This window comes from Puma concolor, chromosome A3 (genome assembly GCF_028749965.1).
Source record: "Puma concolor isolate L17-30 chromosome A3, mPumCon1.1.hap2, whole genome shotgun sequence".
Taxonomy (NCBI): domain Eukaryota; kingdom Metazoa; phylum Chordata; class Mammalia; order Carnivora; family Felidae; genus Puma; species Puma concolor.
Genome location: NC_141669.1, coordinates 78142970 through 78168975, shown reverse-complemented (window position 1 = coordinate 78168975; position 26006 = coordinate 78142970). Strand labels below are relative to the sequence as shown.

Sequence of the window (26006 nt, the reverse complement as noted above, 5' to 3'; positions counted from 1 at the left end):
GCTCAGCTGGGAGACACGGGAGCCCCCGCACAGGGGTGCAAGCAGTGGTTGATAGGGCCCAGCTGTTGCAGATAAGAAAACAAACTATCGCTAAATCTTTTACCTACTTTGGAAGAAGTGTCTGAACTGGGGGGTGGGAGGGGTGGGAGGAGGGAGAAGGGAAAAATGTGAGTTGATTTATGAACCTGATTTTGAAGTTTCGAAAGGGATTGTAGGGGGAAAAAAGTTACCAAGGTTTTGTTCAATTGTGTGCGAATCAGCAGACAAATTGGTGCCCTTTCTTTTTTCTTTTTAGAGGCCTGGGTTGAATTTGCTTTCTGGCCACTTAGAGTCGCCTAAAGCAGACACAAATCCTTTTGCATAAATAACGTGTGTGCTCACTCCCAGAGGAAGCTGTCTGCATAAACAAACATTACCCAGATATAAGTTTGACCTGTTTAATCTTCCTCCCCTTTCCTTCCTCTCCGGACAAGGACACAGCCAGCCTTCCCAAAGTAGAGGCAAAACCCTGGTTCTCCAGCCCAAGAAAGTTTGTAACCCAACCCCCTCCTCTTCTCCAGCTCAGCGTTCTAGATACCCTCCTCCCTTCCCCACCCTAGCTGTTCTGGTCCCTGGGTGTCCCAGCAAAAAAAATCGGACCTTCAGCTGCCACAGCAGACACGTGATCCGCTTGGTGACTCACAGGCGGGCCACACCCCCTCAGGCCTTCAGCCAGGGCCTGCCACCAGCCAGTCAGCCAACACTGGGATGCATCTTATTACCAAGGGGAACAGCTAACTAATGCCCTTGACAGTCCAAATAATTTCTTTCAGCTAAAAGAGCTTGCTATAACATACATAGGGGCAGGCTTTTCTGAATTCTCACCTTGCCAGCTCCCGTGGAAACCTTAGCTCCCAACCCCTGCAAAGCCTGGGCAATGCCCGGAAAAGTGGTGGTAATTAAGGTAAGAGGCTCCATGTTCTGGTTTAAAAAAAAAAAAAAAAAAAAAAAAAAAAAAAGCTGGCTTACACATGAGTACCTTTTTTCCCAAAAATTTTATTGGGGGAAAACTACAAAACATTTACAGTACAATGTTTACAGCCACAATCTGTAGTGAACTGATTTCCCCAAAATATATTACAACTCAAGTTGACTTATCTTGTTACATTCAAAAACCTACTTCTGTCAAAGTAGTCCAGAGTCCATACATACATAGTGCTCCAACTGTACCTACGTACAAACAAACTAAAGCTACTGCTCATTCATCCGCTGTCCAGGAAAGCATTCCTGCCTTTCTACGCACACACAAAAAAAAAATAGCACAAGTTTTGGAATCTTCTGTAATGAAACAAGGCATATTCATGTACTACATACCATTTTAGCACTAAGAGGTGGCCTCTTCACTTTATATCTATATAAAAAAAAGTGGTAAATATCTTTTCCTTTTGTGCAGTTGAACCCATCCTACATTCAAATTCTCTCAAGCACTAATAGAAAAATACTTATTTGGTTGAGGAAGATTTAAGGCAAGTTCTGGCCCTTCCAAAGGCACTGTGAGACTACCCCCACCCCATTATTGCTACATGTCTTTATACGCAGAGTATGTCACAGTAGAATTGGTGGAACGAACAAACAAACGTGGGTTTTTTTTGTTTTTTTTTTTGCTCATGTCAAAAGTTGGAATGAGAAAAGCATGCCACATTTAAACCTGATTGCAAAGTATGTGGTCACCTTTTTTTTTTCTTTAAAGTTGGATGGGCTACAACCATTATACATTCTAAGAAAACTCATAAGATATTCCTCAAACTACTTCCACAGCATCAGGATAGATTTCTGTGAAGAAATCATGCAATCTTTCAAAATTTACGTAAACAAGGAAAGAAATTAATGAAATAAATATTACATACAATCTCTTAAATTAAGATTTTTTTTTACTCATTTACAATAAAATAACCAAGTGAAGTTACAAAAGGCATATATTACTGTGAAAAGAACATACACTCCACATTTTGCCGATTAATAATGGCAATCATAATTTAACATAATAAAAGAATATATATCTATTGCTTTTCATCATACTTGATAAATACAGTATGAACAAAATTTTCAATGTATACTTTTCACAAGATAATAAATAAGTTAAATAGTTTTTTCATATTGAGTTGTGGTGCAGTGGTGCGAATCAACTCAAAACAGCTAAAAATTCAGCAGTTATTCCCCCAACGATTACAAACTAAGCTCTGCCCAAGGCTTCCAGAAAGAGCAGACAAAATGGTTCTAAAATTAAACATCCACTAAGTGGTGGCAACAAAACCAGTAACCGGTATGAAACTTTGGAATGCAAGGGTTTTTTTTTTTTTCCAGACGTATAGAACGTTGTGTCAAACAAAAACCTGTCACACTGAAGACTACAATCAAGGCATATTCTTGGTAGAATACTGGATTCCAGAAGCTTATAAGTTTAGCAAGGTGGTGGCTGGCTGGTTTGTTTACACTGGTCTGAGACAAACGACAATTAGGAACTTCTCTCAAGATAAGAGTTCCCACATCTGGACTGTAACTAATGCTTTCAAGTGAAGATATGGAATGGTGGTTGGTAGCTGCTGGTGCTGGGTTGATTTTTTTTTTTTCCTAAAGTCCCAAACTCATAGGAGACCTAAAAGTTTAAGTGTTTGGTTCTTTGTTCTGTTCGCATCACAACTGCCCTGTTGTGAATATTTTGTTCATCAATACAAAAGTTCGTTGGCTTTTTTGCTCAACAAGAACGAAACTTCGTAATAATAAAAATTAAAAAAAAAAAAAAAAAAAAAAAAAAAAAGAGGAAACCGAAAGGGGAGGGGTGGAGGCCCCTCCCGGCACACAAGTTCGAGTCCAAGTGCTCGGTGCGGCCCGCAGTCTGCTCAGGGCCTATCACCAACCCCACTCCCGTGCCTCCCCCACCCCGCCCTTAACGGGGGTCGAGACGGCAGGGGCGCCCTCCAACATCCCCAGAACAGCCTTCCCTTCCTCCTCCTCGCTGGCGCCCTCTTGCCTCAGTCGTCGGAGATGGACAGGCGGCTGAAGATAGGCAGGCGGCGGCCGGGGTCGAGGCTGGGGGATTCGGAGCCGCTGAGGCTGCCGGAGCTCAGGGAGCCGCTCAAGTAGCTGTCGCGGTCAGACAGCGAGTCCGGGGGGCTAGGGGGCGCGTCGAACACGGGAGACTCGGACAGGCGGCGCGGCAGCTGGAAGCTGAAGGGCGGTGAGGGCGGCGCGGCAGAACTGGCAGGGAGGGGCGCGCTGGGCGGCGCCGGAGGCTGCGCGGGGGGCACCAGGCCCTGCTGTTGCTGCTGCTGCTGGCTGCGATAGTACGCCGCGGCTACCGCGGCAAACTTGTGCGTCTGGATGGCGAGGGGCGCGATGAGGCTGCTCAGCTCTGGGCCGAATGCAAAGGCGTTGTTGGCGCACGAGGCCGACGAGCAGGCCGCGCACTGGGCGCCCGGCGCCAGCAGGTCCTCGGCGCCCCCGGTGCCGTACAGAAGCGCTGCCGCGGCCGCAGCTGCCGCCGAGGCACAGCACGTCGGGGCGCCTGATGGCGTGGAGGCCGCTGAGGCCGAGGAGCAGGACGAAGCGGACGAGGAGCAGGAGGAGGCCGAGGAACAAGAGGGCGGTGGCGGCGGCGTGCGCGACGTGGGGCTGTCGAGCAGCAGTGGCGACTCGAGGCCCCCGGGGGGCTGGTGGTGGCCAGACGGGAAGCCCGAGAAACTGAGGCTGTGATGCAGCTTGGGCCGCGGCTCCCGGGGGAAGCCCAGGTGCAGCGCGTCACGCGCGCTGAAGGCGCGCAGGTCCCCGGAGGCGCCCCCCGACGGCGCGGGCCGCCGCTCGTCGGCGTTGTGGATGAAGTGGCAGCGCGGGCCGTAGGGGCAGAAGCCGATGGTGTGGAAGGTACGGCACAGCTCCGTCTTGTACTTCGGGTGCCGGGTCAGGCTGCGCAGCTCGTGGAAGCCGTGAGCGAACTGGCACTTCTCGCCGTACTTGCACGTGCCGCTCTCCTCGAAGGGCCGGCACAGCTCAGTTTTGTAGCGCGTGGAGTTGATCTGGGAGCCGCCGCCCCCCTTCTGCTGCTGCTGCTGCTGCTGCTGCAGGTGCAAGAGGTGCTGGCTCCGCTCTCCGTTCTCGCTGAATGAGCGGTCCCGGAATTTGTTCTCCTTGTTCAGCAGGGCCGTGCCGCCGCCCCCTGACTGCTCCTTGAGAGTGCCGTAGGAGGCCGGGCCGCCCGCCGCCCCGCTGCCGCAGCTGCTGCCGTTAGGCGCGCCCGGGAACTTGGGCGAACAGCTGCCGGGGCTAGGCGCGGTGTGGGCGAGTGCGTGCAGGTTACTGGCCGAGTGCCGTCGGAGAAAGCCCGGTGTGAAGCCCGAGCTAGGGGCGGCGGCCACGGGCGTCCCCACCGCCTTCTTGTCCAGCATGTTCAGATTGAGGTTGGCCAGGGATTTCTCCGTCTGCCAAAAGGAGGGGGGCGAGGACGGGATGAAATATGGAAAGGGAGGGAAGAGTTGGGGCGAGTTGCAGAGGAACTTCCAAGCCTTCTGATTCTTCTTCCTTTTTGCAGATTTCGATTCGGCCCCCACCCTCCGCCCCTACACGCGCAAAAGAATCATGTTCGCGTTGGGAGGAGCCGACTCCCACCCCAGGCCGCGCTCGGTTTCGACATGTGATCCTCAGCCCGTGGGCCGCCAGTCTGGGCGGCGCAAACCCCGTCCGGGAAGCCCCGGGCAGCGTGGCCGCGGTCGGCGCCGGAGGAACTAAACAGCGACAGCGGCTCCCCCCTGCCCTTCCTCCCAGCTCCTTCTCCCCGCCCACAAGGCACGAGCACACACTACAGCAAACTCCAGGATTTTTCCCGACCCCGAAGTCAAGGTGGGGATGGGTGCCCCAAAAGCCGAGGGCAGAGGCAAAGTCTGAAAACTCGAGGGGCTTCCTGCCTGCCCGCTTTACTCCCTCCTTGCTCCCTCGCGTACCTTGCACAAGAAGTCGATATCGTAGAAGGCGGACAGAAGTGTGGTCGACATGTTTCTGGATCCTGTAATGGTCGGCGCTGCAGGCAGGGAGGTCCGGAGGAGCCCTCGGGGCGGCGCGGCCGGGCTCGAGCCACGACGAATAACGGGTGAGGGGCGGGGGAGGAACCGAAAGTTTGCCGGGGTACGAGACAAGAGGAAGAGGGGAGCAGCGTGGACTGGCTTGAGGGTGCCCGGGAGTGCGGAGTGGGGGGAAAGGAGAAGCAAACAGCGCTCCTCCGCGCCCCGGGGTGCCCGGCCCGCCCCCCCCGCGCGGAGCCGACGACAGCTCGCGGACTGCTGGAACTCCGCGGCCCGCGAGCGCGCGCCCTATATAGAGCCCGGGAGCGCGGCAGCGGCTAGGCGGGCGTGCCGGAGGAGGGGACTGAACGCTGACCCCGCCGGGGTCTCCAAGCAACGCCGCCCGCCGGCTCGCGGACGTCAAGCGCCTTCGTGGCCTCCCATTGGCCGCCGCCAATTTTTTTTCTTCGGGGGAGGGGGCGGGAGGCCGTGGGGCGGGGCAGGCTGCCGGGGCGCCCGGGGCGGCGTGGAGAGCTCGGCCCTGTTGGGTGCTGCTGGGTGGCGGCGGGAAGATAAGGCTCCTCTTCTCTGGGGCTGCCCTGTTGGAAATCCACTGCACGTTTAAAGTGACCAGAGTTCTGCAGCCCTGGACGTGTCTTCTCGCGCCGGATCCTGCTAGGCGAAATTGCGAAGCTTTTATCTCCCACTCTCGGTTTTATACTGGGCGCGGGAATTGCAAAATGCAAGAATATTGCAACCGTCCGCGCGGCCCGGCTGGCTTGCAAAGGGTGCTTGGGCCGGGAGGCGGGGGCTCTGGGCCTGCGTCCGGTGGGTGGTGGCCCCATCCCGATTGCACGTGGAGGCGCGGTGGGGGTGGGGGCGGGAGCGGCCACGCGGGCGGCTGCCGCGGCAGTCTCGCCCGGAGGAGCCTGGGCCCGTTTCTCCGCCCCCGTCCCCGCCCAGGCTGCAGTAAACAGGGCTTGAGCGCCGGGGCCTGCAGGGCAGGGCTGAGTGTCTGAGGACAAGGCGCTGGCTTTGCTAATCACATCACAAGACCTTGAGCTAGGGCCAAAGGCGCGGAGTGGCGCGGGGCGTCCCGGGCGGGGGAGCCGGCTGGGAGGACGGGAGGAAAGGCCAGGAGAGCTGCGCAGGCCTGGAGGCGACTTCCCGCCACCCCGTCCGTCCGCCGGTCAGCTCGGCCTTCCCCAGCCCTCCCAGGGGATGGGGTGCAGCTGCCGGCTGAGGCTCCCCGGCCGCCGCGGCCGTGGCCGGGCGTGCCCTCCACGTCCCTTTCCTCCCTGGCCGTTGGGGGCGCCGCGCCCTGCCTTAGCTCGTCGTGAGCCGCAGGCTCGGGCTGAGGCCGGTCAACTGCCCAGGCAGTACAGGGCGTCGAGGACGCTCAAGGTGGGCTTGCCCTCTTTTTTCCCCCCTCTCACCAGTCCCACACCCCAAAACCCTGCTCTGGGTAATGCCTTTGCCAAGGGGCCCCCTCAAGGGTACGGGGCAGACAGCCCCCCCTAGCGCCCAGTTAGGCAAAAGCCGCTGACAGCCCGGTCGGGCAGATGTGGGGTCTGGGCCAGGACACTTATCACTCGTCTAAACATATGCTGCCAAAACCTGGAGCGGGCCCATGATCTCGCACACCTGGTAGCTTAGGCTGCATTTGGGCCTAAGTTGGAAGGCCCAGTTCCCTCTAGGGAAGGAAGCAACCCACGCCCCCTTTCCCAAATTGAGGTTATTTCTTGTTTCCTCTTGGTCATTTCCATTCGTTAACCTGGAAGTGGGGGAATAAGCCATCAGGCCTGCCACTCATGGAACTGACGCCTCAGAGTTCAGTTTGCATGCAGTTCCCCCTGCTGTCACTCCCTAAGCACCCACTCAGAGAGCTAGAGTCTGCAGTGGGCTGCAAGCACTTTAGGACCAGAAACCCAGGGCGGGCGTTCAGGCGCTGCCCTTTCCAAGTCATGTGGTCTCTAGCAAATCACATAATCTCTGGTACTTGGGTTTCCTTGTAAAACTAAGATAATTCCTGCTTTACTCATCTCTCACCCTTGTCAAGGTGCAAATGCGTTATCTGTTAAGGTGTGTAAAAGATGTACAGGTATAAATCCATATCATTTATTAAAATAAATTGACAAAGCATAAAAATGGAGACAGCCGGGTCTCTGGACTGTGGCCAGATGGGTAGAGGTCCACAGGATCATGCATGCAGACCTGAGGGGCACCAAATCTTGGACCGTCTAGCTTGGAGCCAAGAGCAATGACCCCGGAAGAGGGGATTGCTTCAATCTGGGTGATTGCACCACCCAGCCTGCACTGGCCCCCAGGCAGCTGTGGCTGACGCAGCCCAGAGCACTCAAGAACCCCAACTGTTCTGTTTTGTTCTTTGTTGAAATGACCCCAAACATGGAGTCTGAGGTTTGCCCTGATAGTAGTATTCTAAGATTCCCCTGGGAATGCATCAGGCAAGTGTGAAACAGCCATTTCACTGCTATTGTAGGTCAGTATTAAGATTTCAGATATAAAACCAGTAGAAACTTCTGTCCCTCCTGTCCTCCCAGGCTGGCCACAGCCAGCCATCATCAAAATCTGGGGTAATTCCCAGTCTGCAGCCATGAGAACACCCACTTTGCAGGCTGGGTAGAAGGATCCTAGAGATAACATATACATATGCTATGATACATGTTTTGGTAAAGAGCACCTGCTGGTATAAGGTGCTTTTATTATTATGTATCTGCTTTTATTTCATTTTAAATGGAGAGAAAAGGAACGCTGGCCGTTTCCAATGAGTTGGGCTTTACTGGGGCCAGTTTCATAGTTATTGAACCATGGTCATCACTGCATTATGCCAACAATTTCCTGACTTCTGACCCAGTCAGTCCTTCTCAGAACAAAAAGAAATGTTAGACTGGCAACTTTCCATCAAGTGTGGGCTACACAGGATCCTAATTAATTCAGGATCACAAAAAAACACATTTTGAGCCGAATAGTCCAAAACTACCTAGGGAATTTCCTGTTCTCTTTAGGACAAAACTTTGGATTCTAAGTTTACTCCTTTCCTTGCCTTTTCCTACAGAGCTATTTTTCTGTACTTCCAGTATGGCCATGTTTTTAGTGTTAGGTGGTTTTTTTTAAAGAGAAACACATTTGAAATACAAGCTTTTCTGCAGTAGGAAATGATATCAAACTTTCTCTCTTTTAAACTGCCCCTTCAGACCGTCAAACATCAATAACATAGTTCCAAGTGATTGCTCACCTGAGAAGTATTTAAAAATATTTACAGTCCCTAAAAGCTGGTATCATTCTGATAACCAGGATGAAAAATGAATATGGATGAGGCTCTGACCAATCCAAGCTATGAATTTCAAGACAGCTGTCTGTGGATAACACTCATTCTGAAATGAGAAGGAAAAAATGGCAAGCCAATGAAGCAAAAATGTATGCAAGAGCGACACCTGCTGGGTGTCTGAGGCAGAGGGCTGGGTTGGGCTTGGAAAAGGCAGAAAAACCTTAAGGTTGCTAGATTCAAACACTGAAATGGATAACTGTGTTTTCTGACATCTTAAATGAGAATCTTTTATTGCCACCAAGAAAATGACAGTAAACAGCGTAGGAATAAAACAAGTCATTTATTCTGGCTTTTCTTTCCCTGGATTTCCTTCTCACAGCCAAGGGTCTATGCTTTCACTGGGTGGCAAAATCGAAGTTTCCTAGCATTGCCAGAAACACTTTTGGTGGGTAGGAGCTCTTTTAATAAATCAGACGTCATGTGCAGGTCGCTGCAGGACTTGAACATGTAGATGGTAAAAACAAAACCACCTCTATGAAGTAGATCTATAATTTTCCCAGGATCCAACATTTGGAACATACTTCTGCTGTAGCTAAAATGGAATAAAATTTAGAGTTCTGACCCAGTGGGCTGTTTGCCAACTAATCCAGCTCTTCTATTCAGTGGGAAAGAGGAGAGAAAGTCACGAGCTAAAACCTAGTTCTGTACAGTCAGTTCACAGAAAATGTGGGCTGACTATGCCTGGACGTTAGAGGCTGTGGGGGAAGAAAAAGGCGAATTCAGGTCCGCAGGTGGCCTGCACCTGGGAACAGAGTAAATATTCAACGTGGTAGCCGCACTTCCTACAGTAGCTGCAATAAACCAGGCTCCCCTGAATGAGCTGAAGAAAAATTCCTTTGTAGGAAGGGACAGAAGACTAGACTCATGAAGGGGAGAAAATATTTGAATTTATGTTCAACACGTTTCCTGCAGATTTAGTGGGGGAATAATCCACACTCCCCCCACCCCCAAAAGTCTTCTTTCTTCAACAAGCTGTTTCTGTTCTTGCAAGAGTGAACGGATTCGTTTCTGCAACAGAGTCCGAAGCACTGAGAACAAGGGTGTCTTCCCTTTCCTTTCCTTCCAGAAAGGCCAGCAGCCTCAGGCAAGCCAAAGTCCTTTCTTCCTGAATGCGCAGTCTTGTGAATTCCACTGTCTTCAAAAACTCAGCAGTTGGTGGCAGTTCTCTGAAGAGCTGGGAAAGGAGGTGGCACTGCTCTGATGCTGTCCTGTGAAGATGACGGAGGCTTTCAGGGCGGAGGGGACACCAGCTGGACTTGGAGAGGAGATGGGAGAGGTGCTTGTAGAGGTACTTCACGAAGGTCAGGGTCTCAGCCCAAAAGTTGATTTCTGCTTTTTCAAACAGGTAGTCTTCCACCTAGATTGAATGACAAAGCCCAAAGTCAACATTACAGGGGATGTCGACAGGCTCCAATCCAGACCAGAGTCTGGCCAGACTCAGAGGAGGTATGTCCCCTCCCCCTCCTGAGGGAAGGCCCACTCTTGCCTGTCAGCACCCACATATACATGCCACTCGCAGCTGAGAAGGTCACTTTCTATTTTCATTTCGCTGTACTTCTCCACCAGGGAGGAATTTTCTTCCCCAGACTTAACATGACCTTTGATAAAGATGTGTTTGTGGTTTCAAGTCAAGATATTTTGGGGGCCTGCTGTTGAAAAGGGAATCTCGACATGGGAGTGGGCCCTAGAACCAAAGGTGCCTCTAGAAATTGGAGAGGGGGAGGAGGAGAAATCTCAGCAGAAGAAACAGCAAAGGATTACCAAATATGAGGCACTACTCTGAATATGGAACCAAATTTCTATAAGGCTGGGGACTTTCAAGGTTATTTTCTTACAGACACTCATCTTGTCTCCACATTTCCCATAAACAGGCTGCTTTTTCAGCCCTTGGCCTGTTGGGTATGTCAAGAGGGCCAGCTGAGTCAGACACTGGTGGACGGATACAAATTTCAGTTGACAAGATGCTTTTGCTGCTTCTCTTGGTCCTCAGTTTCCCTATCTGTTGACTCACCTGGAGGGGGCTAATAGTTTTCTCTAAGCAGCAAATACCCGGAAGGACCCTGACTCTGCAAATGTTTCACCTTCAGACCTAACCGTGGGGAGCCGTTAGCTATTCCAGTGCTGACTAATAAACATTCTCCATAATTAAACACTCAACTTCCAAGGGGCCTCTTCCTTTCTTTTTTTTCCCTTCTATTGAGATATAACTGACATAGAATATTACACTAGTCTCAGGTGTACAACATAATGACATTTGTATACATGGTGAAATGATCACCACAGTAAGTCTAGTTACCATCTGTCACCCTACAGAGTTAATATCTTACTGATTATATTCTACATGCTATACAGGAATCCCCATGACTTATTTATCTTATAATTGGGAGTCTGTACTTTTTTTTTTTAATGCTTGTTTATTTTGGGAGAGATACCATGCATGCGTGCGCAGGGAGGATGGGCAGAGAGAGAGGAGAGACAGAATCGCAAGCAGGTTCCATGCTGTCAGTGTGGAGCCCGACATGGGGCTCAATCCCACGAATTATGAGATCATGATCTGAGGCGAAATCAAGGGTTGAATGCTTAACCAACTGAACCACCCAGGTGCCCCAATGTTTTCTTTGTTAATTTATTTTTAAATGTTTATTAATTTTTGAGAGAGAGAGAGAAAGAGTACAAGCGGGGAGGGGCAGAAAGAGAAGAGGACAGAGGATCCAAAGTGGGCTGACAGCAGAGAGCCCTATGCAGGGCTTGAACTCACAAAACATGAGACCGTGACCCAAGTGGAAGTCGGACACTCAACCGACTGAGCCACCTAGGCAGCCCTATTTTTTAAGAGTAGGGTCATCGTGGGTCTCAAACTCTCAACTCCAAGACCAAGAGTTGCACGCTCTACCATTTGAGCCAGCCAGGTGCCCATGTTTTCATTTTCTCTGCATAGATACTCAGCAGTGGAATTGCTAAATCACGTGGTAGTTCTATTTTTAATTTTATGAGGAACCTCCATACGTTTCCTTAGTGGCTCACCAATTTACATTCCCACAAACAGGGTATGAGAGTTCTCTTTTTTCCACATCCTCGCCAACAATAACTTCTTGTCTTTTAGATAATAGCCATTCTGACAGGTGTAAAGTGGTATCTCATTGTAGTTTTGATTTGCAATCCCCTGATGATAGTGATGTTGAATACATTTTCAGGTATCTGTTGCCCACCTGTATGTCTCTTTTGGAAAAATGTCTAGATCCTCTGCCCATTTTTTTAATCAGAGTTTTCAGATTTTTAAAAGTCAGCATAGAGCCAGTGTGGGGCCCACACCCATGACCCTGAGATCAAGACCTGAGCTGAGGTCAAGAGTCAGATGCTTAACTGACTGAGCCACCCAAGTGCCCCTTAATCAGATTTGTTGTTATTATTGAGTTGTATGAGTTCTTTATTATTATTTTTTGGATATTAACTCCTTATTGGATGTATCATTTGCAAATATCTTCTCCCATTCAGTAAGTTCTGTTAACATTTTGTTGATGTTTTCCTTTGTTGTGCAGAAGCTTTTTAGTTTGATGTAGTCCCACTTGTTTGTATTTGCTTTTGTTTCTCTTGCCTTTAGAGTCAGTCACAAAAATATCACTAAAACTGATGTCAAGGAGTTTACCACCTGTGTTTTCTTCTAGAAGTTTATAATTTCGGCTCTTTTTATTTTTTATTTTTTTTTAATGTCTATTTATTTTTGAAGGAGAGAGACAGAGAGACAGAGTGTGAGTTGGGGAGGGGCAGAGAGAGAGGGAGACACAGAATCTGAATCAGGCTGCAGGCTCCGAGCTGTCAGCACAGAGCCCGACGCGGGACTCGAACCCACAAACCGCGAGATCATGACCTGAGCCGAAGTCGTACGCTCAACTGACTGAGCCACCCAGGCGCCCCATATAGTTTCAGGTCTTATATTCAAGTCTCTAATCCACTTTGAGTTAATTTTTGTGTATGGAGTAAGAAAGTGGTCCAGTTTCATTCTACTGCAGGTAGCTGTCCAGTTCTCCCAACACCTTTTATTGAAGAGATTATCCAGTCCTCATTGTATATTCTTGCCTCCTTTGTCAAAAAATACACATACATGGGTTTATTTCTGGGCTTTCCATTCTGTTCCACTGATCTCTGTGTCTCTTTTTGTGCCAATGCCATTCTGTTTTGATTACTATAGTTTTGTAGTATAGTTTGAAATCAAAGCACATAGTATCTCTGGCTTTGTTCTTCTTTCTCAAGATTGCTTTGCTATTTGGGGTCTTTGGTGGTTCCCTATAAATTTTAAAATATATGTTCAAGTTCTGTGAAAAATACCATTGGAATTTTGATAGGAATTGGAATTTTGGTAGGAATTTTGATAGGAAATTGACAGATTTCAATTTCCATTGAATCTGTAGACTGCTTTGGGCAGAAGGATATTTTAACAATATTAATTCTTCTAATCCAAGAGCATGGAATATCTTTCCATTTATTTCTGTCTTCTTTAATTTCTTTCATCACTATCTTACAGTTTTTAGTCTTACAGTGTATAGGTCTTTTATTTCCTTGGTTAAATTTATTCCCAAGGAAATATAAATTATTCCCATGTATTTTATTCTTTTTTATGCAAGTGTAAGTGGGATTTTCTTGATATTTCTTTCTGGTAGTTTGTTATTAGCATATAGAAATGCAACATGTTTTTGTATTTTGTATCCTGCAACTTTACCAAATTCACATTTATTTGTTCTAAAAGAGTTTTTTTTTTTTTTTTTTTTTTTTTGGTGGAGTCTTTAGGATTTTCTATATATAGTGTCATGTCATCTGCAAATAGTGACAGTTTTACTTCTTCCTTTCCAATCCATATGCCTTTTATTTCTTTTTTTTTTTTTGCATAATTGCTGTAGCTAGCACTTCCAAGACTATGTTGCATAAAAGTGATGAGAGTGGGTATCTTTGTCTTGTTTCTGATCTTAAAGTGTTCAGCTTTTTTCCACTGAGTATTAGCTATTTATCATATGTGGCTTTCATTATGTTAAGATATGTGCCCTCTGTATCATTATTATTATTTTCTACCATAAATGGATATTGAATTTTGTCAAATGCTTTTCTGCATCTATTGAGATGATCATAATTGTTATATTTCATTTTGTTAATACTGCGGTATCACATTGACTAATTTGTGGATGTTGAACCACACTTGCATCCCTGGAATAAATCCCACTTGATTATGGTATATGATCCTTTCAATGTATTGTTGAACTCAGTTTGCTGATATTTTGTTGAGGATTTTTACATCTATGTTCATCAGGGATATTGGCCTGTAATTTTCCTTCACTCATTCTTTCTTTCTTTTTCGTGGTGTCCTTATCTGGTTTTGGTATCAGGGTAATGCTGGCCTTGTAAAATGAGTTTGGAAGCATTCCCTCCTCTTCAATTTTTTAGAAGAGTTTGAAAGGCTAGGTATTAAATCTTTGAATGTTTGGTAAAACTTACCAGTGAAGCCGTCTGGTCTTGGACTTTTGTTTCTTGGGAGGTTTTTAATTGCTGATTCAATCTCTTTACTAGTAATTGGTCTATTCAGATTTTCCACTTCTTCATGATTCAGTTTTGGAAGATTGCAAGTTTTTAAGAACTTATCCATTCTTTTTTAGTTGTCCAGTTTGTTGGCAGAGTAGTCTCTTACAATCCTTTGTACTTCTGTGGTATCAGTTGTAACTTCTTCTCTTTCATTTCTGATTTTATTTATTTGAACCCTCTCTTTTTCTTCGTGAGTCTAGCTAAAGATTTATCTCTTTATCTTTTGAAAGAACCAGCTTTTAGTTTCATTGATATTTTCCATTGTCTTTTTAGTCTCTACTTAATTTTTTTCCACTCTGATCTTTATTATTTCCTTTCTCCTCCTAATTTTGGTTTTGTTTGTTCTTCTTTTTCTGGTTCCTCGAGGTATAAAGTTAGGTTGTTTATTTGAGATTTTTCTTGTTTCTTGATAACAGGCATTTATCACTTGAACTTCCCTCTTAGAACCACTTTTTCTGCATCCCACAGATTTTGGTATGTCCTATTTCTGTTTTCATTTGTTTCTAGGTGTTTTAATTTCTCCTTTGATTTCTTCTATGACCCAATAGTTGTTAGTAACATGTTTTTAACTGCCACGTATCTGTAGTTTTTCCAGTTTTCTTCTTCTTTTTTTAAAGTTTATTTACTTATTTTTGAGAGAGAGAGTGAGAGAGTGTGCATGCAAGCAAGGGAGGGGCACAGAGAGAGAGGGAGAGAGAGAATCCCAAGCAAGCTCCACACTCAGTGCAGAGCCCGACATGGGGCTCTTTCTCATGAATGGTGAAATCATGATCTGAGCCGAAATCAAGAGTGAGACAGGATGCTTAACCAACTGAGCCGCCCAGGCTCCTCTATGACCAATACATTGAATTCTTTATCAGGTAGATGACTTATCTCCATATCATTAAGGTCTTTTTCTGAGGTTTTGTCTTATTCTTCCATTTGGAACATATTTCTCTGTGTCTTCATTTTGCTTGGCTCTGTCTTTGCTTCTGTGTATTAGGCAAAGCAGCGACCTTTCTCAGTCTTGAAGGAGTGGTCTTATGTGTGATGAAACTTCTCACTGAACCTTGCCCTAGTTCTTGGTTGTCTCTTCAACCTTTCTGATTGTCTAAACCACCTGATTTATTCTTAATATTCCCCTGTTGCTGACAAAATGCCAAGACCTGTTCCAAGGGGAGGAATATCATTCAGTACCTATTTTCAGGCTGACTGGAAGCCAGATCCTTTGGTGGCAGCTTTTAAAGTCAGCAAATATTGGGGCACCTGGGTGGCTCAGTTGGTTAAGTGTCTGACTTTGGCTCAGGTCATGATCTCATGGTTGGTGGGTTCGAGCCCCACATCAGGCTCTGTGCTGAACGCTCAGAGCTTGGAGTCTGCTTCAGATTCTGTGTCTCCCTCTCTCTCTGTCCCTCCCCTGCTCATGCTCTGTCTCTATCTCTCAAAAATAAATCAAAATGTTAAAAGAAAATAAAATAAAGTATGCAAATATATGCAGTCCTGTGCTGTGGTAATTGTAATCCCTGCTGGCCTCCAGACCAGGAGATCTAGAGGTGTCCCCTGGGCAACTGTTGTAAAAACTGGGGCTCCAAGCTCCTTTCTGGGAGGTCTCATGGAGCTGTAGCAAGGCCAAGGGGGCATGCAAGGGTGTCACCTCCTGCTTATATTCCCTGGGAGCACCTCCTTAGTCTCTAGATGTGTGGGAAACCTGGAGCCTGTCCCTTAGGCTAAAGCTCCAGGCTAAGTAAACAGCCCTTTTTCCCATGAAGACTCGGGTTGCATTTCAGTCTGCTGTCTGTACACTGCCCTGGCGTGGTGGACTGCCAAGAACTGTCTTTCCAACTGTTACCTTCCTGTGGCGCTCAGGAATGCCAGTCCCGTCGGCCACCGGGGTCAGGCGATCAAGGGGTGTCCTGGGTGTGGAGCAGATACGGGTACTGGCTTTAGTTAGACAGCTGGAGAGTGCGGGAGCACACTCACTGGCTTCGGAAACCAAGGAGTCTCTTTCAAAGTCCTCTCCCCTAGTGATCTGAAGACTTACCATTGGAACCCAAAAAGCCAGCATGAGAGCTGCCCCAGCATCTCCAGGGCCCCCAGCAGATCTAGCAGGCTGCCATGTCATTCAGACAGTTTCCTAAGCCATACTTGATCCGTACCTAAGCATCCAGAAGCACACGTTCAGCAGGCACCTGAAGCCCAAGTAGCCTAATGTGCTGCATTCAGCAGGTTTGACACTCTGACCCGCCCCCCCCTCCCCCCGCCCCCACTGCCCTGAGACCCTAGGATTACCTGATGTGTGCTTTCTACATGGACCACGAAGTCCTCCCCCTCTCCCAACAGCCATCCCAGCAAGACTGGGAGTCCGGGGGCCAGCTGGTCCCACTGCTGGAGCAGGTCACACAGCACAGCCAGGGCCAGAGTCAGTGCGATTGAGGCATCCATCTGGCAGAAGGCAAATTCTGTGGAAGCGAGAGAGAAGCAAACGATGAATGTGCTGCTCAGGGCCACCCCACGGAGGCTCTGAAGGACTCTAAACATGAAGGGCCTCGAGTTAATCACTACCACCAGCCTATGGGGAGGCTGGTGGGATAGGCTCCTCAGAGATTACCAACCCATTTCTGAGTCCTGCTGTCTACACAGCTAGAGTGAGTCACAGGCCCGAACCCCACCATTTCCATGCCCCCTAGCCCAGTGTGGTCAGTAGCAAGTCTGCCTGCAGGATTAGACATTTACCTCCTGTCAGCCCCTCCAGTGTAACTGGGAGGAAATCAGGAAAGCTCCCCACCCAGTGTCTCCTCTGCAGGCCTGCCACAACGCCTGGATTCTGTTGGTTTGCCTGTCCCTCTGAAAGCAAATCTTGCTGACCACATAACACATAAATCTCTTAACAGTTTAGAGCAGGGCATCAGTAAACGTTTTCTTTTTTTTTTTTTTTTTTTTTTGAGACAGAGAGAGACAGAGCGTGAGCAGGGGAGGGGCAGAGAGAGAGGGAGACACAGAATCCGAAGCAGGCTCCAGGCTCTGAGCTGTCAGCACAGAGCCCGACATGGGGCTCGAACCCACAGACTGTGACATCATGACCTGAGCTGAAGTCGGACTCTTAACCGACTGAGCCACCCAGGCACCCCACCAAACGTTTTCTTAAAAGGCCAGATAATAAATATTTCAGACATTGGGGGTCTTCAGGTCTCTGTCACAACTACTCAACTCTGCTGGAAGCAGCCATGGACAATATGTAAACTTTTAATGTTCCAGTAAAATTTGAATGTCATGTGGTTTTCACATGTCATAAAATATTCTTCTTTTGGTTTTTTTCCCCCAACCATTTAAAAACATAAAAACCATTTGTAGTTTACGAGCTGTACAACAAAAGGTGGTGAGCCTGATTTGGCTCACATTTTGCTGCCCTCTTTGAATTCATTTTCAGACACTCATCTTCCTAGTTGGCTGGGAAAGGGCGCTGAAAGAGTAGATTAGGGTGCAGAAAGAGGAAGCAGGTGCCTTGGGGGAACCATTGCTTACTTCATCATTTTGCCTTAGGCAGTCCTAAATATGGATTTGAAGGGAGGCTCTGGGTTGTTGGCACTTCCGCTAACGACCCCAGCCCTCCCGCCCCCAACCTGGAGGAGGTCTGAAACATGGGATTGAAATCCCACCACAAAATGAACCTCTTTGGATCCATCCATGCACCAGTGCTGGTCTTTCGAGGACCCACTTCTGTTGAGGCCTCATCTTTTCCCAAATCCACATTTCCAACTCCAGCACATAGACCTGGCCCTGACCACTGGCTCCCAAAGAGACATGCTCAGCACACGGGGAGAAGCCTCCAAGTCTGGACTGAAAGCTTTGAGTTCTCAGGGTACTGAACCAGACATAGCAGGATGGCCCCCCAAGGGCCCATTATGTGCCAGGCCCTAACCAAGTATCTTCTGTCCATTCCTTCAACATCCTATCGGTTGGATATTGCCATCCCTACTTCACAGGTGAGGGATCCTGGGCTCAGAATGACCCACTTTTGTATAGTCACAGAGCTGTAAGTGACTATGAAGAATAGGAATGGGCAAAATGTTTCACGATGCCTGTGGAACACAGATTTGGAAACAGCACCAACATTCTAGACATGCAAGTCTTCACAGTGAGATAAGCAGGGTTGGTGACCCTGCAGCGGGGCCAGTACTACCTGGAACACACCCAGAAGAGCCTACACTCATGGAAGCAGCTAAAAGACTGATGTCACCATCCCCAAATCAATCCCCTGGGACAACTGCTCCTTAGTGCCCCTGCTCCCTAGGCTGCTGCCTGTGCAGCCTGGAACCAGGATTTAACTTGGGCAACAGAAAAAGAGGAGGGGGATGGGAGGGAAGTGGGGAGCAAAGGTGCATTTTGGCTGTAGGTCTGGGCCATGTGTTGGTCTAGCCTTTACCTACAATACAATCTCTATTTTTTATTTTTATTATTATTATTATTTTTTTCAACGTTTATTTATTTTTGGGACAGAGAGAGACAGAGCATGAACGGGGGAGGGGCAGAGAGAGAGGGAGACACAGAATCGGAAACAGGCTCCAGGCTCTGAGCCATCAGCCCAGAGCCCGACGCGGGGCTCGAACTCACGGACCGCGAGATCGTGACCTGGCTGAAGTCGGACGCTTAACCGACTGCGCCACCCAGGCGCCCCTATTTTTATTATTAAAAAAAATTTTTTTTTAAATGTTTATTTATTTTTGAGAAAGAGAGACAGAGTGTGAGCTGGGGAGGAGCAGAGAGAGAGGGAGACACAGAATCTGAAAAAGGCTCCAGGCTCTGAGCTTCAGCACAGAGCCCGATGAGGGGCTCGAACCCACGAACCGCGAGATCATGACCTGAGCTGAAATGGGACGCTTAACCAACTGAGCCGTCCAGGCATCCCTACAATATCTGTTTTTATCTCTACCTGACCCCTCTGTGTAGTAGCTGTATGGGGAGACGGTACAATTAATTGGCATCCTTCAAACCTCAAAGAACTGAAAATACGCACGAAGACCGGCATGGGATTAAACATAGAGCAGAGGCTCAGAACATTCCAGTGTGTGGCCCCGGAGATCATGAAATCTTTTCCTTTACTGCCGCTTGATTTAATAACATAGGGACTGCCACAAAGCAAGCATTCACTAGATGGTTAACTAGGGTTACCGTTGATAATAATGAATACTGGCCTATCAGATCCTTACCGCTCCCACCACTAGGAGGGAGGCATCCTTATTTAACAAATGAGGAAGTTATGCTCATGGAAGCGGGGTAACGGATCCGAGTTTGCACAGTTAGCTGTGGTGGCAGTGAGCTAAGTGGGCCTCAGCGCAGAAGCTGTCCCTACCCCACAGGGAGGCAATGGAGAAACACCCCCGGCACCCCACAGAGATGAAGTCAGACTTGGCTTTATCACTCTGATTCACAAAGAAAAGCTCCCAGCTGGGGGCCATATTTCAAAAGACAATCAAAGCAGCAGGTATTGTGCAGCAGGTGGGCTTATGTGAAACCTTTCACAAAAATCTACCTTCTGATTTACGGCCTGCTCCCCCTTCGGTCTCCTCAAGGCAAGGACTGGAAATGCCACAGTCCACCAGCAAAATCTGTGCCTGCAGCTCAGCAACACTCCGGTTGGCTCCATAAAGAACATACGAGAGTGACCAGAGAAGCCGCCAGGAAGGCCAGACTGCTGCACCTGCCCTACCCAACAGGACAGATATCCCCCATCCTGCACCATTTCGTCATCAATCGTGCTGAGGAAGCGGCAGGAGAGTGGCAGGCATGACAGAGGTATAAAGGAGTGCTGGTGCAATGTGGCTAGAGGTGGATCCAGAGAGAATTATAACCGCCCAAATACTGACTCTGCAAGATGAAGAAGGAAGGGAGAAAAAGCGGGGTGGGGGCAGGAGGAGAACTGGTTGGATTTAAATCTCTTTGAGGGGCCAGATGCATCCCACCAAGTTTCCTCTTTTATTACCTTGCCCTGGACTAGGACACCTCAGCCAGAACAACCCAGATCTCTACTGGCCAAATGCCTTGTGAAGAGAGGCAGGAGAGTGGGGGGAGGAACTTTTGAGCTGACCATGCAGGCCAGCCAGGCTTAGAGCCTGCTTGGGCTTCTCTCTCTCCCTCTCTCTTTGGCCCTCCCCAGCTTGTGTGTGTGTGTGTATGTGTGTGTGTGAGCGCGCACGTGCGTGTGCATGCATGTGCCCCCCCAATAAATAAACATTAAAAAAACTGAAATAATAAAATACAAATAACCCAATGAAAACACATGCAAAGGATCTGAACAGACATTTCTCCAGAGAAGATACACAAATGACCAATAAGTTACGGGAAGAGATGCTTAACATTGTCGACCATCAGAAAAATGCAAATCAAAACCATGGTGAGATACCACTTCACAACCACTTGGAGAACTATAATAAAAAAGACAGATAATAAGTAATAAGTTTTGGTGAGGCTATGGAGAAGATGGAACTCTCAGACATTGCTGATGGGGATGTAAAATGGTGCAGCCACTTTGGAAAACAGTCTCAAAGTTTTGCTCACTCCTAGGCACATACCTAAGAGAGATAAAGCACATATGTCCACACAAAAACTTGTACATGAATGTTCCTAATAGTCAATACACAGAAGCAGTCAAAATGTCCATCAACCAATGAATGGATAAATAAAATGTGGTATATCCATACAATGGAAGATTATTCAGCCTTAAAAAGGAATGAAGTAGTGATGCATGCTACAACACGGAGGAACTTTGAAAACACGCTAAGTGAAAGAAGCCAGACACAACAGCCTGTGTATTATATAATTCCACTTATGTGAAATATCCAGAACAGGCAAATCATAGAGACAAAAGGTGGATTGGTGGCTGCCAGAAGTTGGAGACTAGGGAGATTGAGGAATGATTGCTGATAGAAATAATGTTTCTTTTTTGGGCTGATTGAAGTGTTCTGGAATTTAATAGTGGTGATGGTTGCACAGTCTTGTGAATATACTAAAATGTGTACACCTGTGCAGTTATTTAAAAACATTTTTTTAAGTTTCTTTTTTATTTTGAGAGAGACAGAGATGGTGCAACAGGGGAGGGGCAGAGAGAGAGGGAGAGAGACAGAATCCCAAGCAGGCTCCATGCTGTCAGCACAGAGCCTGATGCGGGGTTTGAATCCACAAAACCACAAGATCATGCCCTGAGTTGAAACCAAGAGTCAGATGCTTAACTGACTGAGCCACCCAGGCACCCCTGTACACTTTAATTTGGCAAATTTTGTGGGATGTGAATTATTTTGGGCCAGGGGGCATGGGCAGTGTGGTAGGCCAAAAATTGGCTTCCCAAAAGATATTCATGTCCAGTCCCTGGAACCCATGAATGTTACCTTACTTGGAAAAAGGGTCTTTGCAAATGTGATTAAGTTAATGGTGTTGAGATGAAGGAAATAATCTTCGCTGATCTGGGTGGACCCTAAATGCCATCACAAATGTCCTAACAAGAGAGAGCAGAAAGACAGCAGACACACAGAGGAGGTGGTGATGTGAAGCTAGAAGACTGGAGTGATGCAACCAAGGTATGCTGACAGCCTCCGGAAGCTGGAAGAGGCAAGGAATTCCCTAGAGCAAGATTCTTCCCCAGAGCCTCCAGTGTGGCCCTGTTGACACCTTAATGTTGGACTTCTGGCCTTGTGAAACCAGAAACTGCTGTTGTTTTAGGTCACCAAGTTTATGGTAATTTGTTACAACAGCCCCCGGAAACTGCTACAGGGAGAATGAAGGGGGACTGCTAAGGGCGCGGGTTTCTTTTGGAGTGATGAAAATGGCTGAACTCGACTGTGGTGATGGCTGAACAACTCCATGAATATGCTAAAACCGGTGCATGGTACCCTTTCTGCAGTTGACTCATGTGGCACGTGTATGGCGTATCTCAGTGAAATTGTTGTCTTAAAAAATCTGTGTGCACGGTTGGTCCCAACTGCTGAGCACAGTGCATGCCTTGAAAGAGCTCACAGAATATTTGAGCCTGGACAAATACTTCAAGCCCTCATGCTTGCCTGTAGGGCCTGGGCCTCAGGCACTAGAGGACTCTGCAGAGGTGAGTGGTTGCTCAGCGGGTGGGGAGGGCACCTGAGAAGGCTTCCTGGAGCAGCTGGCCCTTCACCAGACAGTCAGGGCGTAGGTGCTGAGGGTGTGCTATGTGGTCAGCACCGTGCTGAGCACTGTGGGAAAAGCAAGGCAAGTAGCTGACAAGTCCTGTCCTCAAGAAGGTAGTGGTCTGAGAGGGAAGGGAAGGCTTAAACTCAAGCAACGAGACATCAAGTGCTCAATGGACTGGTCTGGATCTCATGAGCTGCAGGAATCAGAGGAGGGAAGAAGTCAGTGTGGGAGAAGTATTCATTGGCTCCCAATGGCTACACAGCTAAGGCTAGCGTGAAATAAGCCTCTTCAAATGGCTGAGGTGTATCGGTACACATTCACATCTGTGGTAGGCCTACACAAGGGGCATAAGCATTCAGTCATTTGGAAGTGAGTTGGAAACCCAACGAATCAGCATTTAGAACTAGTTAATCCTTGCCTTCCACCCTTGTGAATGGGTAACTTGGTTGTAGGGGAGGGGAGCAAACACAGGGCTTCAGGGCTGCTGCAGTGGGGACTTCTTGTTACTGCCCCAGCCACATCAGGGCTCTCCTGCCAAGGCAGGCACCTGGCTAACGGGACACCTTACTTGCTGACGCTCTTGAGGTGAGCATGGGGAGCCCCACAGCCCTGCCGCCCATCTTCTTTCCCACCTCTGTGACAAGGCCCATCTCGGGGCTAGCAGCTAAAGACACAGGCTTCACACAGTGGACTGGATCCACATTAAGTCCCAGGCTTCGAGGACTTCTTCAACCGTACTGATTAAAATGAAAATGCCAACATTGACTTGTTCCAGATGCCAACCTTGAAAACTGCTTCAGACCATGGATTAGACAGTCTGATTCTAAACTGTCATGGGGAAGATGCCCTCTAGACTAAGGCCACTGGTCAAGTCTCCTTCCTGAGAGAGCCCAAGTCAGCACAGTAAATGCTGAGTAAATGGAGATGGGTTGGATGTTCCCTGCCCCTAGCTCTGGAGAACCCAGTTTTGAGCCTTTGTCAAACTCCCTCAACCTTGCCATTCAACCATCTCTCTGTCCATCCACCCACCCATTCACCCATCAATTCAAGCTTCTCTCTGCCCATAGTACTTAATGTCACCTGCTGTGTGGGGGGCACTGTGAGAAACACAAGGAAAACCCCAGTCCCTTCTCTCAGAGACAGAAGAGTTTAGTCAGAGATGAGCTGACACATACGAAGGGTCATGAAACAGTCTAAGATGGCGTATCGTGATGGGACTGACGATATCATTAGTAGCAGCAATGAAACACTAGAAAAGGGAAAAAAAAGGTGGAGAGTGGGAGGAGGGAGCTTCATGGAGGGGAAACCTGGGCAGGCCAAGCGTAAGGGGCCATGCACGGCTGGGACGAAAGGGAGGAGCAGGGAGATTAGGCCTACCCCTGAGGAGGGGTGTCCGCCAGGGGAGGTGGAGGTGTAGCCGGAGGGCCAGACAGGCTGGAGCAGATGCCGGGAGGCAAAGGCAGTGTTTGAGTGAGGGAGTATTACTGTGCCTTCTTTTTTCTGAGCGAAAATATTTTAAGGTTGCACGAGGCTGTTTCCAGACCACTTCATTATTTTTGGTCTTCTCCATACACTTCTTTACTTCCCCTCAGCAGAGCAAGAGCCTGGATTTTAGTCATGAGAAACAAGTGTGGAACTGAAGCTTGGTTCAACTGCTGACTCTGCCATTCAGTTCTTCCTGAGGCTGCCAGAGCCCCTCTGTCCCTTGCCTCTCCTGACCCTTGGCCCTAGAGCCCATGGCTCTCTGCTCTTCAGGGCCAGCAGAGCCAGCACTCAGAGGTGGTTTCCTGGCGTGGCAGTCAGTGACAGGACTTCATGGCTATACCAAAGGTCATTTTCTCAGCCTTTACCACCAAACAGAGCTCCCCAGTGACCCTTACCCGAGACAAATGGCCCAGAGGAAGGTCCGTGTCCTAAGGAAAGAAAAGGGGTGACATCTCCAGTTCTGAAGAACCCAGCAGGAAGTCTGGGTAGGGGAACATGGGTATTTGTGATATTAGCCTCTGTTCTTTACCTGAATATTTAAACAATTTCATCAAAGAAGAACCAAATGTGCTGGTTAGTGCTCTCAAGGGAAGCCCCAGCCCCAGCCCCAGCCCCTGCCCCAGCATGCACTGGGGCAAGTGCAAGGAGCGCATACAGCACAGACTACTGCCCACCCACTCACTGTTCCAAGTCTGTGTGCCTAGGCTACAGCCAGCCCTTCCCTTACACTCCCAACCTGGCCACGGTATTAAGTCTGGAGGGGAACTCTTCCTCCTACTTCTTTTTCTGCTTTTTTTTTTTGTTGTTGTTCATTTATTTTCGAGAGAGAGAGAGAGAGAGAGAGACACGGAGTGTGAGTGGGGGAGGGGCAGAGAGAGAGGAGACACAGAATCCGAAGCAGGTTCCCGGCTCTGAGCTGTCAGCACAGAGCCCGAAGTGACGCTCGAACCCACGAACTGTGAGATCATGACCTGAGCCGAAGTTGGATGCTTAACGGACTGAGCCACCCAAGCACCCGTTTTGGTTTTTGTTTGTTTGTTTCTTTGTTTGTTTAAGCCCTGAGAGTTATTGTTTAGAAGAGAGTACACAAGGAGGCAGAACCCAACCAAACACAGAGCTCAAGGGTTCTAACGCCCCAAAGGGCCCCTCAGAAGCTTCTAGACAGGGGTGCAAATAAACTGTTTGGTGTCCACACAAGTCTGGTATGGCTTATATGGTTTTTTAAAAGTCAGGAGATTTCTCATAAAAAATCTGAGTTGCTAGCATCATTTGAAAATTCAGAAAATTAGAACCTGGTGTCCTAGGCCTGCACTTTAATGTGGTAATAGATGCCTGGAGCACAACAATGGCTCTGCTCTACAGGAGGCATCAGTGCATCCAGTCTGGGACGACCCTTGCTGCCTCCCACTCACTCCTGTAGGCATGTGAGTTTCTGACTCCTACACCTGAGTACTGAGGAAGGCAGCTAACCCAGATCCAGCCCCTCATCTTCATAGACCAAGACTATCTACCAAAGCTGTCTGCTCACCAGTCTGCCTCTGGGGCTCTCTGGGCCTTCCCCCCTCCCTCCAACTCTCATGGCTTCGGTTTCCTCATCATCCCCTGTCTAATAGATCTGCTTCCTCATCCTGACTTAGCCAGACCTACTCGTCCCTTGGGACCTGACTCAGGTCTTGTGGTCTGGATTTTTCTAGCCCTCTGTGACCTTTCTCTGCTCATATCTGCACAGCACTCAGTATGCTGACAGATGGTGAAAGAGGGCATTCTGTAGCTGAGCCCCATGTCTTTGCTTTTCCCACGATCATCCATAAAGCAGCACTGGGCACACAGCAGATACCATCCACTTGGCACTTGATTAGAGTCATGTACTAAGCAATTTACTTAGGACTTGTGTTTCCCCGGGAAATCTCCAACACTGCAAGACTCAGGCACATATAGACAGAATAATTGTTGCCATTCTACATTTGAGGTTATTGAGCGTTAAGGAAGTCACTCATTCAAGATCACACAGGTTCGCGGTAGGGCCAGATACAAACCCAGGCTTGTCTGACTCCAGAGCTTATATTCTTGACCATTTTGCTAAGCCAACTATAAATGTTGAATGAACATATGGAGGGATGAGTAGACTGATTAATTTCATATAATCATATTTTTGCTCCCACCATCCATTCTTTGTCTTTCAGCCTCCCGCTCAGTGCCCCAGGAGGCTGACTTTATGGACTGTGCTACCCAGGTTTCCTCACCACCTGGCTTCTGGCAGGATTTATACCATGGGGAGGGAACACAGAATTTGGAGGGGAGAAAGAGAGAGAAGTGGGGTTTTTCTTTCCCACACTCTCCCCTGTGAGTCGCCAAGGTTCTGGCATGGCTGCGCCCCTCCCAGTTTAGCTCTTCTTGGGTTCAGGAACCCCCATTCCGTCTGCTTTCAGGGTGGTGGGGGC

At 48.3% G+C, this 26006-nt stretch overlaps 2 protein-coding genes across 7 annotated transcripts in view; both read right to left on the bottom strand.

The window, feature by feature from the left end:
* Window positions 1-1015: 1015 nt before the first annotated feature.
* On the bottom strand, window positions 1016-5339 carry ZFP36L2 (ZFP36 like 2 zinc finger CCCH-type). The gene is made up of 2 exons (XM_025932021.2): window positions 4974-5339; window positions 1016-4454 (listed from the first exon to the last, which is right to left on the bottom strand). The coding sequence occupies exons 1-2, from the start codon at window positions 5022-5024 to the stop codon at window positions 3012-3014; spliced, it is 1494 nt and encodes a 497-aa protein (XP_025787806.2). The 5' UTR covers window positions 5025-5339; the 3' UTR covers window positions 1016-3011.
* Window positions 5340-8640: 3301 nt separating this feature from the next.
* Window positions 8641-26006, bottom strand: part of THADA (THADA armadillo repeat containing) — a 327427-nt gene continuing 310061 nt past the window's right edge. For 5 of the 6 annotated variants that reach the window (XM_086701217.1, XM_086701218.1, XM_086701219.1 and 2 more), the window contains 2 exons: window positions 16216-16385; window positions 8641-9736 (listed from right to left, as the gene is read on the bottom strand). In XM_086701217.1, the coding sequence (XP_086557343.1) occupies window positions 9344-9736; window positions 16216-16385 (563 nt within the window). In that variant the 3' untranslated portion in view covers window positions 8641-9343. The remainder of the gene's footprint in view (window positions 9737-16215; window positions 16386-26006) is intronic. The other variant, XM_086701221.1, reaches the window with a different exon arrangement.